Source organism: Lontra canadensis, unplaced genomic scaffold, assembly GCF_010015895.1.
Source record: "Lontra canadensis isolate GAN:19392208 unplaced genomic scaffold, GSC_riverotter_1.0 scaffold76, whole genome shotgun sequence".
Taxonomy (NCBI): Eukaryota; Metazoa; Chordata; class Mammalia; order Carnivora; family Mustelidae; genus Lontra; species Lontra canadensis.
The window spans coordinates 873,412-887,601 of NW_022631070.1; the positions used below are offsets into that span (position 1 = coordinate 873,412).

General features: G+C 50.9%; 1 protein-coding gene across 10 annotated transcripts in view; it reads right to left on the reverse strand.

Annotated features, from left to right (window-relative positions):
- The window catches only part of CELF2 (CUGBP Elav-like family member 2), a 303,992-nt gene that overhangs the window by 72,627 nt on the left and 217,175 nt on the right, over positions 1-14,190 (reverse strand). For all 10 annotated transcript variants that reach the window (XM_032881610.1, XM_032881609.1, XM_032881611.1 and 7 more), the window contains exon 4: positions 211-259. In XM_032881610.1, the coding sequence (XP_032737501.1) occupies positions 211-259 (49 nt within the window). The remainder of the gene's footprint in view (positions 1-210; positions 260-14,190) is intronic.

Below are 14,190 nucleotides of genomic sequence, written 5' to 3' on the forward strand. Positions count from 1 at the left end.
ATTTCCCGTAACGTCTTCACACATCTCGACACCAGAGACCTACGAGGCGGGAGAGTGAACTTCTCCAGCCTCCAGGTGCAGGGCAAATCCCGGGAGCAGGTCCCCTGCCTCTCCCGGAGCGGAGGCACATGAGGCCGCTCCTCCCTCCCCGCTGACTTCCTCGTTGACACAGACAGACAGCAGTACACGAGACAGTCGGTCACCACCTACCGTTCGACTTTTCACTATCTGCAGGTTTCATCTGGATGGGATGGTGCATCTAAAAACACAAAAGCGAGACAGTAAAGGCAGGTTGAACAACTGCGCGCAGGTCTCAGAAACCCCGCACTCGCACGCTCGAGACCGCGTCCTGCTCTGAGGACACATCAGTAATAACAGGATCTCTCTCCGTCAAATGTAACCCCGCGAAAATGCAGCCTGCCGCGGCGTTCGGGAACAGAACCCTTCGCATCACTGGACCCCGCGGCACAGGACTGGGCTTTGCAGCCGGACCTGAGCTTGCAACCCGGTTCTGACACTCAGCAGAGTTTCTGCCAGCATCGGGCAGGCACGTTTGGCTCCGCCGTTCATCATCACCGCCACGTGATCTCGGGCGAGTGTCCTAACTTCCCTGAGACTCAGTTTCCTTATAGTGCAACAGAGGTGACACCGGCACGGTGGGAACGAAATGAGCAAAGGGCACGTAAAGGGGCTGTCATGAACAGCGCACAGGACACGCTGAGAGACGTGAGCTACTGTTACTCTGTAGTATGTCACACATTTCAATGCAGATGGTCTCTGTTTTGCTGGTGGCCATGTGCTCTGCTGCATGATCTTTCTTAGATCTCACGGTCACGGGAAATTTGAAGGTCTAGCGGTGGATTGACTGAGGCGCGATTATGTACGTTCTCCAAACACCAGGTCTGACCCAGGAATGCGGAGCTACTAAAGGGACGGAGGGGGCGGGGAGGAAGGGCAGGAGGCATGGATCTTGCGATTGGGACCGCTCGGTCCGTGTGCAGGGGCAGGAGGACCTTGGGACAAAGCGGCGCCGCGGTCCTGAGTCGCGGTGCCCCAGCGCTCTGTGGCTCTTCACTTAGTGCCCACCTCACTGCCGCGTGCCATCCACCGCGTGCTGAACGCGACCACCATTTCCAATGAAAATAAATTCCCGCAACCACGGTCAAAGGTCCTCGCACTTCCTACTTCATCAGACCCCGAGGAACCTCGGAGCCCCGGTGTAGATGGAATCACTGGCCGTGCAAATGCTTTTATTCGAATGGGTCCCGTTCTCGCTGAACCTCTAATCCCCCCCGTGGACTGCCAGCACTTGCAAGCCCCAGCTCTGGGTTTTATCCACTTTAAAGGAAAGCGGAATGGTACTTGGCTCCGGCACTTAAATGATGGGAAATTATCATCAGGCAGTCAGGGGCCTGTGGAGCTAGTGCCTGGCAGGGTCTTCAAAACACGAGAGGAACAGCAAAGAGGCAGTTCTATCAGGGGACGAGGGGCTGAATAATTCAGAGCTGCCTCGTCTGTTCTAAAAGGCAAGATGCTCTCGTGCACAGGACACAGGCCTTGACATGTGGGGTCTATTCGGATTCCTGCTCTATTAACACATTCAGTTTGTGGAGGAGAGACTAGAATGACAATGGGACGTCCACGGGTCAGCAAGTATTGTTTCAGAAAAGATACTTTTCAATCTTTTCAGAAAAGACTGCCATTTATCCCTAAAAAGCAGACTGAAGTAAAATGTGGAAAGGCCTGGTTTGGGCTGGGTAAGGTGAGCTCTGTCCTACGCTAATGCTTGGGGAAGATGGGCTGTGTCCCTGAGGGGCTATCCCTCTAGCCGGCCTTTGCCCACCCACTCAGCACAGAGGGCTGAAGCACCCACTTGGGTCTCAGGCTCTAGGCTAGAAATTGGGGGATGAGGCCCAGGGAAGAAACTCAGGCCCTTCGGGTGCTCAGTGTGTCTGGGAGGTGGCTGATGTGCCAGCAGTGCCAGGAGCCACGTGAGAAGTGCTCTGCTAGACCCAGAGCAAGCTCGTGCAGGAGCTCATGGGAGCAGACACTCACTTTGCCTGGGGAGGAAAGTGAAGGCTCTTAGCAAACGGGATATGTGATTTGAATCCTAAAGGCCACGCTGGACTTGCCGGCAGAAAAGGGGGAGATGGCGTCTGAAACCAAGAGAATATCGTGTGTAAGGCGCAGTGGTGAGAAAAAGCACACTTCCTCCTAGCGAGGAGGCCAACGCGTGTGTGGGGAAGGGCGCACAAAGACGCAGTTGGCACCTGGGTGTCCAATATCCTGGCTACGAAGGGACTGAAATTGTGTCTAAAAGTCAAGGTGGGCATAGAAGATTTGGGGAGCAAGGGCCATGAGAGCAAATCTGAATTCCAGAGAGAAGTCTTTTTTGGCTACTGTGTGGTGGGCAGATTATAGAAGAGAGGGACTGGGGTGGGCGGAGGGGGGGTGGGGAGACAGCTGAGAGGCTACTGGGAACATCTGAGTGAAACTGATGATGGTCTAAACCCCAGAGGCAACTGGCTGGTTGTGGGGAGGTGGGGGAGAGAGAACCATCACGGGAGCATGGCCAGATCGGGGAAACATGAGAAAGTGGTTTTGGGGGAGACTGCTTAGTGCAGGTCTGGACACTCTACACCCGATGTTACTGGGGCTGGAGAGAAGTTGGGGGTGTGCGTCTCAGGCTGTAGCTATGGCTCTGGGGCCATGGGCGTGGGTGACACTGTCCAGGAGGAAACGTGAAGTGAAAAGAGCCAAGGAATAGCAAGAGAATCATAGAATATCAAGAAAGAGGAATGGAAGAGGGATGGAGAGGAACAGCAGGTCCCACAGCAGTCTTGGGGGAGAGCTTCCAGAGCAAGGCCATGGTCAGCACATGCATCGCTCGCTGCTACGATGAAAATGCCCAAGGATCCTTTTGGCTATGACAGTACGATACTCTTCTGGGAATTGATCAAAAGCAGCTTCTGTGAGGTGGTGGGGCCCAAACACTAAATTATACAGAGTGGGGGAGTTACAGCGAGAGCAGCAGGAGAGAGGAGAAATGGACACGACTATCTCAAGAAGATTCACTGTCAAGGGCGGGAGGGGAATATGAAAAGCTCAGCGGAGTCAGGGGCAGAGAATGAGAAGGCAGAGTCTGTCTTTTCCAGTCTTTTCTTTTCCATACAGCTTTTCCAACGAGCTGTGAGACTCAGATGAGAGTCATAGGCGGAGGCAAGGAGAGAGGAGGCAAGTGTACCCACACTACCTATGGGACACAAAAATGAACCAAAAGGACTCCTGCCCTCAGCGAGCTTTCGATCCATCATGGCGGCTCATGTGCACAAAGAAAGAAGAACAAACTGGCCAACATTAGGAAAGGCCCCCAGTCAGAGCACAACGGGCATTCAGACAGACCTCCGACAAGCAGGGAGGTCTGGGGCAGGAGCTCTGGGAGCTTCTGCAAGAACAGAAATCATTCTGCCCTCAAGTTGGAAAGGGCCCGGGGAGCATCCAGCCCAGTGCTCTCCATTTCTACGTCTGAAGGGAGGCCTGACTTCACTAAGGACACACACAGCTGACTAACGTCAGAGCTGGGAATCAAAACTCTAAGCTCTCACCGTTTAACCCAGGGCCACTGACCCGCAGATCACGGTGCTTCTCTGCTAACTGCCCGACACGGGACTTGGACACACGAGCCTACGATGGAGGGTGCAGGCCCCACCCACTGAAGATGCTGCTATCCCCCATCGGGCAGAGGTCGCCTCCCCTCCTCTGACCTCCCCGAACCCGTTATCCATGCAGCTCTGTGACAAGTATTACTCTAAGACTTGACTCTCAGTTTTCCTGCAGCTGCCAGGAGACCCAGCTCTGTTTCTGACCCGAGACTGTCCCAAAGGCTCTGGATAGAAGATCAGTAGTAAGAACCCGGCCATCGCTCCTGCAGACTTGAACTTCACTGTGGTCTTCCCCCGGCCCTGAGAGAGGGAAAGTCAGCTGCACAAATCTGGGCTGTCAGAGCATGGCGAATTCTGAATGGGCAGTCGCCCCTCTTCAGGTATGTTCTGAAGACTACGGAGATCGTGTGTGTAAAGTACCATGACCTTCTTGGAGAAAAGTAGTCAATCAGTGCTGTATTAAGAATGGCTCCTTGTCAATAACAGTTCATTTGAGTCATGGTTTTACGGGATGTAAACATCAAGGAAGGCTGAAAAAAATCACCACCACCACCGCCAACAACAAGCAAAAAACCTAGTTTGGAGGAATTGTTCTTGTAAGGGTCTTTCATCTCCTTAAATCTCACGAGTCCAAAGAAGTTTGGGAGATTTGTTGAGTGGAGCGAGAACGTGACTGGAAAGGAGCCCACATTCTAGCGTAAAGTTTCAAGGTGTAATAAAGAGATTCCCTTCCTACCACAGGAAATGGTTTCAAAGATGTGATGCACGTGGACTAGCACTATGTGTTTGTTCACTGATTTCTTTGTTTACCAGACGCCCTGTTAGATGCTGTGAACACATGGATGGAAGAGTCTGGACCCACTGGAGCTTATAATATGGTGGGGGCGACAGACACATCAGTGGCACACTCACACTGAGACCTGTGGTGTGGGGACTCAGAGATGCTGGACGCACACCAGGGACGGCAAGCCAGAGAAGGTGTGTGAGCCCAAGCGGTGTTCGAGTTCAATCCTGAAGGAATCCTAATGCTCCAGGACCTGAGGGAAGGATGTCTCAGAGCAGAGAACACACACCCAAGACACAGAATAAGAGAAAAACAGCCATGCTGCTACAAGAGAAGGGGGTGACGGCCTTCTAACCGAGAGAAGGAGGAACAGAAGTCACTAAAGGAAGTCACTCACCAAAGACGAAATACCTAAAGCACGACAAGGCTAAGAACGAGGGATGTGTTCGGGGAGTGGAGAATTTCAAGATGGAAACTCAAGCTTGAATGAAAACTCAGAACCAGACTAACGGCCAGCAGCACACCTCCACCACATCGAGAGCTAAAGATGAGAGACCAGGATGCCCCAACTGCTGCTTCTCTAGACTGTGTCTGATGGGGGAAAGTGGCTGCTCCTGCCGCCTGAGGGGATGGGGGGTGTGTGTGGGGGGGAGCCTCTGCTCTGCACCTGGAGGTCCCAGATGACAACTGCGGATCAGAGGAAGGGCCCGGGAATTCGGCCGTCAGGCTTCCAATCCCCTCATGCCTCACCCATCCTAAGGCAACGTCAGAGTCGGGCTCGAGGGTGGTTCCCTAGAGGAGGACAATCTTTAGGAATTTTTGCAAGGAGTCTCCTAGGAGACACATGCTAACGAGGTCAAATCTACGTCTTTCTAAGCATACGGGGTGGGCGGTGTCTGAAAACGTCTCCAGGGGACCATACTGTCCCGGTCTGTCCATGCTGTTGGCGCACACACGCCAGCCTGTGACATCCCCAGGGCGGCTTCCCGGGGCGCGGTGGAACAGGAGTCGCGAGTCTACTACTCGTGTCCCAGTCAGCTGTCCTCCGAGCGAAGCAAGACAACAGGACCCCCTGTCGGCAGAGTGCTTGTCCTGGGGACACGCCAAGATCAATCGTTTTGAAAATGGATCCTGTTCGTGGCAGTAAATTTGACTTAACATACTGCATCAAGTTTGCGTCTCTGTGAAGAAAGCCTTCTAAATCTATTTCCTTGAAGATTTCCTTGCCCATGAATTTTTCATTTCACTGTAGAACAACATTTTCCCTCAAGTTACACATGAAGGTAACTGGTGAACGTCTTGGGTCTCCAGCCCGGTTTGTTTAAGAACAGATGGAATCCAACAAGAGGGGACATTTTAAAAGCTCCTTCCCTCCTGCTGCGGGGAGGGGGCGGTGATGACTGGAGCCAGGCGTGTTCCTGAGAAATCAGCTGTTGAGTTTCGGTGACATCTGGGTATTAAGTGCTGTGTTCCTCGTACAGAAGGTGGGATCTCCCCGAGAAGAGGACAGTTACTGCGGGTCGCTGGGGTCCGTGTCTTGGGGACCTGCTCAGGCTCCCAGGGAGTGGGGCCTTCTTGAAGGTCAAGGGCGGAGGCTCGCAGCAGATCTGAGCGTGGCATCAGGGACGCGCAGGCTGCTCTCGCCTGGCGTGGGCCCTCTCGTGGGAAGCGGTCGGTCAGCGTCTGGGCGCGCCAGCCTTCTGGTACAAAGCCTCCCCCTCTCCCAGCTCCTAACGAGTGAGTGGCACTTGGGCGTCCATCCCCTTGTCCCCCTGTATACACGCGGGGCCCCAGACTGGGCTTTCCCAACGCTGGTCTTCAGAATGGGGGGTCCCCTGACAGGCCAGACGCTCCCCACTCCTGAGCACGCTGCCCTCCGATCGGCACGGAAGCGCCCGGCTGCGGCTCATGGAAGTGAACATGAGGATGTAACGTTGGCGCAAAGCCACCGCGCCAAGTCCGTGGAGGTCACCGCACGTACAGGGAGCGGCGCAGGACCCTGGCGACGGCTTTCGCCGCCAGCCTCACGAGTCCCGTCGTGTCACAGCGACAGAGATGCGCTGAGCCTGCCGAGCGCCAGCGTTCCTGAGCCACGCTCTCGGGAGCTCGTGTGAAATCCGAGGTCTGGCGTGGTTTCTCCAAGCCTGTCTGCCCTGGTGCCGTGACGAGCAAAGCGGGGGGGCTCCGAGCTTCGAGAGCCGGTGTTAACACTGAGTCTGCAGGGCCTGGGGGAGGGAGACACGGCTGGCTTCTCCCACCGAGGAGAACTCGTGTTGAAACTTGTTTAACCCCAGCCATCACCGATTGATGAGTGAACCACCTTTAACACGAGATTCAATAAAACATGCCATTTTTGAACCTGAAGTGGGTTTTACAGAGTCAGTCTTTGGCATCTCATTATGAAACCATCTTGACCCCCTGAGGGAACAGCCGTGATGGTACATATTATAAGCTCACTGCTCATAAAATATTTAAAGGGAGGGAAGCGAGGGGAGGGAAAGACGTGACTTCACACAAGAGCCATGCACCAAGTGAGAAAATGACAGCACTCCAGCGCCTCAAGTCCAATGGGAACTTTCCTTTCCCTCCGTGACGGTGCAGACCCAGCTGGTGCAGATCACTGCCCGCCTCGCAGCACAGGACACCGTGAAACACCCAGAGCACCTGTACTTCTCGCATTTTTCTCCAAAAAGGTGGTTCAAGTGGGAAAAACAAGTTTCAAAAGATCAGCCTCCCCCTGGAGGCGTGCCGTGCCCGCAGAGGAAAGCCCGCACTGTCAAGGGGTCCTCCCTTGCAGCGAGGCTCCCCAAAGCCACATCGGCTGGCCGGGCTCTCCAGGCAGGCGAGAGTGGCATTTTTGGTCATGGTTCTCCAACGCTGGGTGTCAGGGAGAGTGAAGAGAGACAAAGGTGGCTTCCGGAATGTTGACTGAGCCTTACTAAGAACCTTAGTCCAGTCAACTTGTGAAGACATCTTTAACGGAATGGCACATCTGCCGGAAACAGGACGAGCCAAATGGAGTGTGGCATCGGCCACAACGAGCTGGTAAGGGAAGTCACACCTGGTAATGGAAGTAGAGAATTCAGGCAACTTTCTGATTTTTTTTTTTTTAAGATTTTATTTGTTTATTTTCAGAGAGAGAGAGTGTGCGCGCACACATAAATGGGAGGGAAGGGACAGAGAGAGAGAAAGAGAAGCAGACTCCCCACTGAGCAGGGAGCCTGATGTGGGACTCGATCCAAGGACCCCAGGATCATGACCTGAGCTGAAGGCAGATGGTTAACTGACTGAGCCACCTGGTCAACCCCAATTTTTGTGAGATTTGTATATGTGTGTGTGTGTGTGTGTGTGTGTGTGTGAAAACAGAGGAAATCCTTCCTTTTCATTTGTCTTGTGCCAAACACTGCTGTAGGCTCTTTATGTGTCTTAACTGTTCCAACAACCCCGAGACAGGTACATGCAGGGAGCCAAGGAGGTTTGGGGAGCGAGACAGGGAGGGCCACAGACAGTGAGTAAGTCAGTCGTGGAGCAGGGTTTGACTCGGGTCTGTCCCAGGCTGGAGCGTACGTCCCCGACACCCCTCCATCCTGCCTCTGGCACATATCCACACAGTTGTGCTGTGAGTGAGTTCGGGGTTTCTAAGAAGCAGTAAAATTACCATAGTTCCCCTCTTCCACATGAAACACAGAGCTTGTCTAGTTGTAAATTTCTTCCCTCTTAGCTCATACACGCGCGTGGGCAGCGTGCACCGGCATATGCGAGGACATATGCTAGCGTGTGTATTCCACACGCACGTAAGACATCATAAGTTAGCCTCAAAACAGGAATTGCTGGGTTTCCTCCATGAAAAAGGTGGGAAAGAAAATGCAAACGGCTGTAAGGATGGAAAGCAAAAGCGCACAGCCCTACAGCCGTGCTGGGAAAAGTACTGCCCACCGAGGAGGTGTCCGACCGTATGCACATCCTAGTGCAGACGCTCAGTGCCGCTTCTCCCACAGCCCCTTCATCAGGCTCTTCTGAACAAGACACACACCACGGCATCAGACCCTGAGGTCTGTTTCACGGGCCAGGCTGTCTGAAATGTTCCCCCTTACCCTGATAAGATGTGGACTGATGATGACCAACTCAGCTTCCATCTAGCCTCAGAGAGGATCCCTGCCATGGACTGATCCTACATTTTGTGGTTTCCGCCCAAATGGGTGGTGCAGTAAAGTACTCAATCTGTGTGGACCACTTGGAGTTGGCCGAGCATCACGGACACCAGAAAGCCGTGGCAGGCGGCTTTACTTTTTACGTTAACTGACTAGATTGCACAATGCCTGTCTATTTGAACATGGCTTTGGGAAGTCTGGAGACAATGAAGCTTCTTGCAGCTGCCCTCTCGAGACAAAATTCCTTGGTGGAAGCAGAGTGCGTGGGATCCGTCTCTACTTTGGAGCCCACGGCTGTCCCAGATCACTTTTGGGCACTGCCATGAACGGAGCTGATGCGGTCAGGGTGTAGAAAACTTGCAACCGGTGTTTGCTAACCCAAATTTTTATAAAAGTGATCCAAGCCAGGGGAAAAAAGGGGCTTTGAACGTGATGACAGTAAAGGAACAAGAGTCACCTTCTCTCTTCCCATGGCAAATCACAACCAGGGGAGAACACTCAGAGTGGAAAGAACTATTTCTTCTCGATAGCCCCTGACTGATACCTGCAAAGTGTTTAAAGATCCCAGGGCAGAAGGCGGAATGAAGTCATTACCAACCTTAGTATTTTACGGAGCAAAAAGGTTTCCCGGAGGTGGGGAGAAAAGGTCCCTTCAAAGCCAGGATAACACACTGGGGAAGAACGGCTCTTCTGGCTCACCTGGGATGCATGCAGCTAGTTTCATTCAACTCCCGAACCCAGGAGAAAAACCCACAGAACCCAAATTCTAGATCTCCGTTTGGCCCATCGGGCAGCAGGGCAGCCTGCTTAGCTGTAAGGACACTATTTGCATTCCTAGTACCATCATATGCGATACCAGAGGCGGGAAAAACAAGCAGAATAACCATTCAGTCCTGGGGAAATTTTTTTTTTTTAAATAAAATAAGTAAAATAAAATGTGGCGGGAAAATTAGATTATTCTGGGTGGAAGTCTATAAGGGAATCTGGAGTCTGTTAGGGTGATTAAGTCATCGTTTCTGACAGATTCCTCTAATTGGCTGTCAAGTGCCATGGCACAGCCCCATCTGTGAGCCAGTGTCCTCATCACTGAGCCTGGTCACCTTCGGGTCGCACCCACACACCCAAGAGAAGCTCCAGCCCGGCATCTACTGTTCTCATGAGCTTTGATCAGGTTCTGTGCTTTCATATTAAATAGTAACACAAGCTCCCATTTTGCTTTATTTACTCCTCAAATTACAAGAAAAATGAACAGGCTCAAAGGAGGAGGGACAGGGTGCGAGGGAAACGGAAGTGTCACAACAAAGTGGGAGTGTTTGGTGGCTCTCGGGAGCCTGGCTGTTCAAGGAGAATGTTACTCGGTTCCCAGTTTGATTTTGCTGGAAACTATTACTGAGAAAGGTTAACCTGTGTCTGTCTGTAACCCTCCAGTCAAGTTTGGTACCTCATTAGCGGTAGAAGGGCACTGCTACTGTGTTTAGCAACACTGTAAACAGAAAGGTTCCCCCCCCTCCTTTTTTTATGACAATTCAGGCCACCCCTCTCGGTCACTGCATCTTTTGGATGTAAGCGGCCATTCACCCACGAAGTTGAGCTCCCAAATAAATTTGGTGAAAAACAGAGCATGACTAGTTAAAACTGTAAGACTGTACTTTGCTTTGTCTAGAATCTTGAGATCTGTAGGTTTTAATGACCAAAAAACACTGGAGGGCACAAAACCGTTCTAGAAATAAAGACGGACGGGCAGACTCACTGTAAGGAAAGGCTTGGAGGATCGCAGGGCTGCTGGGACCGCCCCAAGTGCAGCAGAAGACCACACGAGGATTTCGTGCGACAGCTGGGAGATCACAATCACTACTGATTAATGAGCCAAAATTAAGAGAAAGGTAATAATTTGCCCTTATTACTAAATGGGAAAGACACAGATATCCTTTCTAATCATGATTTCTTTTTGATTGTGGAATTGTCTTCCAAAACCAGTGATGGATGCTTCAAGAGCCATTCTTCCAGATGTTACCCAGATGCTAAATTCAACATGCTTGCCTAATCGAGCCACACAAAACACACGCTGAAATAATAAGGCCTGGCCCGGTCGTTAAGGAGGGGGTCAATGGCCCGGGTAGTCCGTTTATATTCCCTATACTATGACTCCACATGCTGCAAACTGAGCATAATCTCATACTTTAAGACAAATGAGTCCGGTTTAAAAATAAGTTGTCCTTTTGACATTGGCCTCTGCCGGTAATGGCCATCCTTGGGCTCAGCTCTCACACAGCCTTGGGATAAAGGGGAACCCAGCCAGCCAGGCTCACGGCGGCTCCTTTCCCCAACACCAGCCGTTCTCAGGTCATTCACCACTACCTTGTTCTCTGACCCCCCGTGAATGGGGATGAGCGGAGCCCCGCATGCTGGAGTACGGATCACGGGGCCTCCTTCTGTGTGGGGACGCCTCCTTGTTGACCGGGCCCTTCCGCGCCTGTTCACTCCCTGTGAACCCAGCCGGGAGGCCTGGCCACGTGGGAGCTCTCTTCCTCCCTGGGGCTCGACCCAGTTCCTAGCAGTTCCTGGTACCACTTCCCAGAATCCTCTCGGTCGGTCATTCAGCCACAGCCCTGCCGCATCCCCGCAGGAAATACCCTTTGGACGGCACAACCCGCTGGCCTGCCCCTGAGTTTCGGTCACCCACTGGAGGCTGGCCCACTGGCTTAGATAGCTGCTGGGTCCGTCTCCCCAGACCCGCACCTGACCGCCGCTCTGGCTTGGCCCTACATTTGCTGAGTTTTCTTCCCCTAGGAATTCTCCGTGTAGATCTAATTTCCCCTCAATTTGTTTTCCTTCTTTACTCCTTGCTATTTCTTCTGCTGCTGCCACCTTGCTTCCTGCTCCCTCGGACTCCTGAAATACCACCCCCCACCCCCACCATTTCCAGTCCTTGCTGTCCAAGGATCTCATACACCACTGCCTTTTTAATCTGCCTAAAACTCTGGTCTAGTAATTTCTGTCTCTTGCTCAGAAACTTTCCATGATCTGCCAAATTAAATTCCAGCTCCTTGGCCTTCCAAACAACTCCACGCTTTGACCCCAAATTACCTTTTCAGGCTTATTTCTCCTGATTGCTCAACATTTCTCGTCAACACCAGTCAAACTGGACAATTTCCTCATATGAGAACTTCATCCATACTCTTATCCACAAAAAGGCGCAGCGACCCTCCCCAGGCATAAAGAGGCGGTATTTCCTTTGCCGGCAGGACCACTGTATATCTGGCACCTAGGAACTCCTGTATGTTATTGGGTTGAATCGTGTGCCATTACCTTTTTGTAGATCATAAACAGGGACAACGTCATAGACCGCAACCTTGTCTATTGCATAGCAATGAACCTGCATGACGTTCTTTCCAACGCACTCATGAGACGTCCCCATGTTCCATTCAGGTAGGCTCTTCCCTTTGTAAGGTTTGAGAGCTTTCCAGTAATTCATCCGCACTATTTACGAGCTGTACGAACGCAATTAAACGTGAACTTGACACAAAGCAAAACTACTCCCCGTACCAACCGTGGAGCCCATGGGCGTTCCGGGGGCTGCGCCCGGCTCCCTTCGCCCACTCTCTGCGGCTTCGACACTGTTAAGATTAGTGCCGCTTTATCCTGTAATCTCAGGTTCCCTTTCAACTTCAAGGCAAACTAAAGCCACCACAAGAATACCCTTCTATCAAGCAAATCTTTAAAACCTCCGGTTCAAAACTAACTTGGGAAACTTAAGCCCACTGCATCTGCTCTTGAACCTTCTGACAGGGTACCGGTGTCTCATCAAATCCACAGAAAAGCCCCACTGAGTTTCGTGTTCTACTGATCCTTCCCTAGCTTAGCGTCAGAGTCGGGAGCTGTTTGAGTTGCTCTCATAGCCACGTTTATTAATTAGTGTCTAACATTTCCATCTCTGCGAGTTGCAGCCTCTCATAAAAACTGCATTCGGGCGCCTGTGTAGCTCAGTCATTGGGCATCGGCCTTTGCCTCGGGTCATGGGATCGAGCCCTGAGTCGGGCTCCTGGCTCAATGGGAAGCCTGCTTCTGCCTCTCCCGCTCCCCATGCTTGTGGTCACTCTCTTGCTCTCTCTCTCTCTCTGTGAAATAAATAAATAAAATCTTAAAAAAAATGTGTGGTTTGATTGGCTTAGGAGTGACAACTCCATTTACATTAGACAAATAAACACCACACACCACTCGGTAGCCTCTCTCCATTTGTTTCCTTAGCTCCCTCCGTGGCCTTTGCGATTTATACTAAGTGAAGGGAGGCAGATAACTTGTATCATTTTCCTCTCTTAATCACATTTAGGCAAAATGATTAAGTATCTTTTTTTAAAAAAAAAATGAGGCTGATTTTTAAAAAGTGATTCCCTACTAAAAAGAGACGGCAAGTTTGAAAAAAAAAAATGCCTTAAGGGCCATTTCATATTAGCCATGTTTGAAATGTAAATCCATTAAATGTCTGAGCAAGACATCTGATATTGTTTTTAGCAACTCTATTCATTTCGCCTTCCACAGTAGTCCTAAACTTTGGCTGACATTTTGCCAAATGAAGATCTCTCCTCCAGCGCGGCTAATTCTTTATGAGTTCGAGTTTGATTTTCTGGTCTCGTTTTGATTTCTACCTTCCACTCTCACAAGTGAGGTCGTTTACCAACTTTGGAAATTACTTGTTGGCAGCGCTCAGGGAAATTATGATGGTTCAATTTCTATAAATACCCTTACCCTGCAGCTCTGTCTTCTAAAGACCAGATTCTGGTTTGGGCCTTTGAGTACATAGTACTGTAACCAAAATTCACATGGCAGAGGAAAACTCAGAAAGGGGGCACATTATGAATATGAGAGACATTTTTATATTAAGGAAAAAAACGCAAGAAGCCTTTGTTGATAGCACCTGAACTGCAATGACTGATCTATTTTGATGGTTTCTTTTCTGAATGAGGTCTTGGGAAATCGGGGCTGCTTTATTAGTTCTATAATGGAAAGAACATCACAGTTACAATCACAAGGTCTGGGGTTGAGTCGTGGCCCAACTGGGCCAAGTCCAGTTACGTATGGTCAAGTCTCTTGGCCTCCTTAAGCCTCGGGGAACTCTTATTTGAAGCAAGGATCATAATGGAAACCTCAACGCTTGATTATGAGGACTGAATCAGATAATAAGATGAAGAGAAACCTGGGATTATCAACTCTTACTTTCTTAATTCATTTAGGAGTTACAACCAGAGTAAAAACTGTCCTGTGACCACACATGTTCATGCCTCACCAAAAATGACAGTCTTCTGGATTAAAAAAATTTTGAATTAGAAAAAAAGGAACAAAGTAGAGTAGGGGTCTAACCTGACCAAAAGGATTACAAGGGAGCGCCCAAGTACAGAGACCACTCTCCCACCTCCCTCGTGTACCCCACCAGTGTGTAAAGGACCCTTGAGATTTTTTTATATTGAGAGTCTCGATGAATGAAAGCTATTCCTGAGTTCATGTATTCAACACACATTTGTTGAGCAGCATTTCCAGTGTGAGGCTGGGCTCTGAGAATGCTCTCTCTCCTTGAGGCGCCTGGAGCTCACTACAG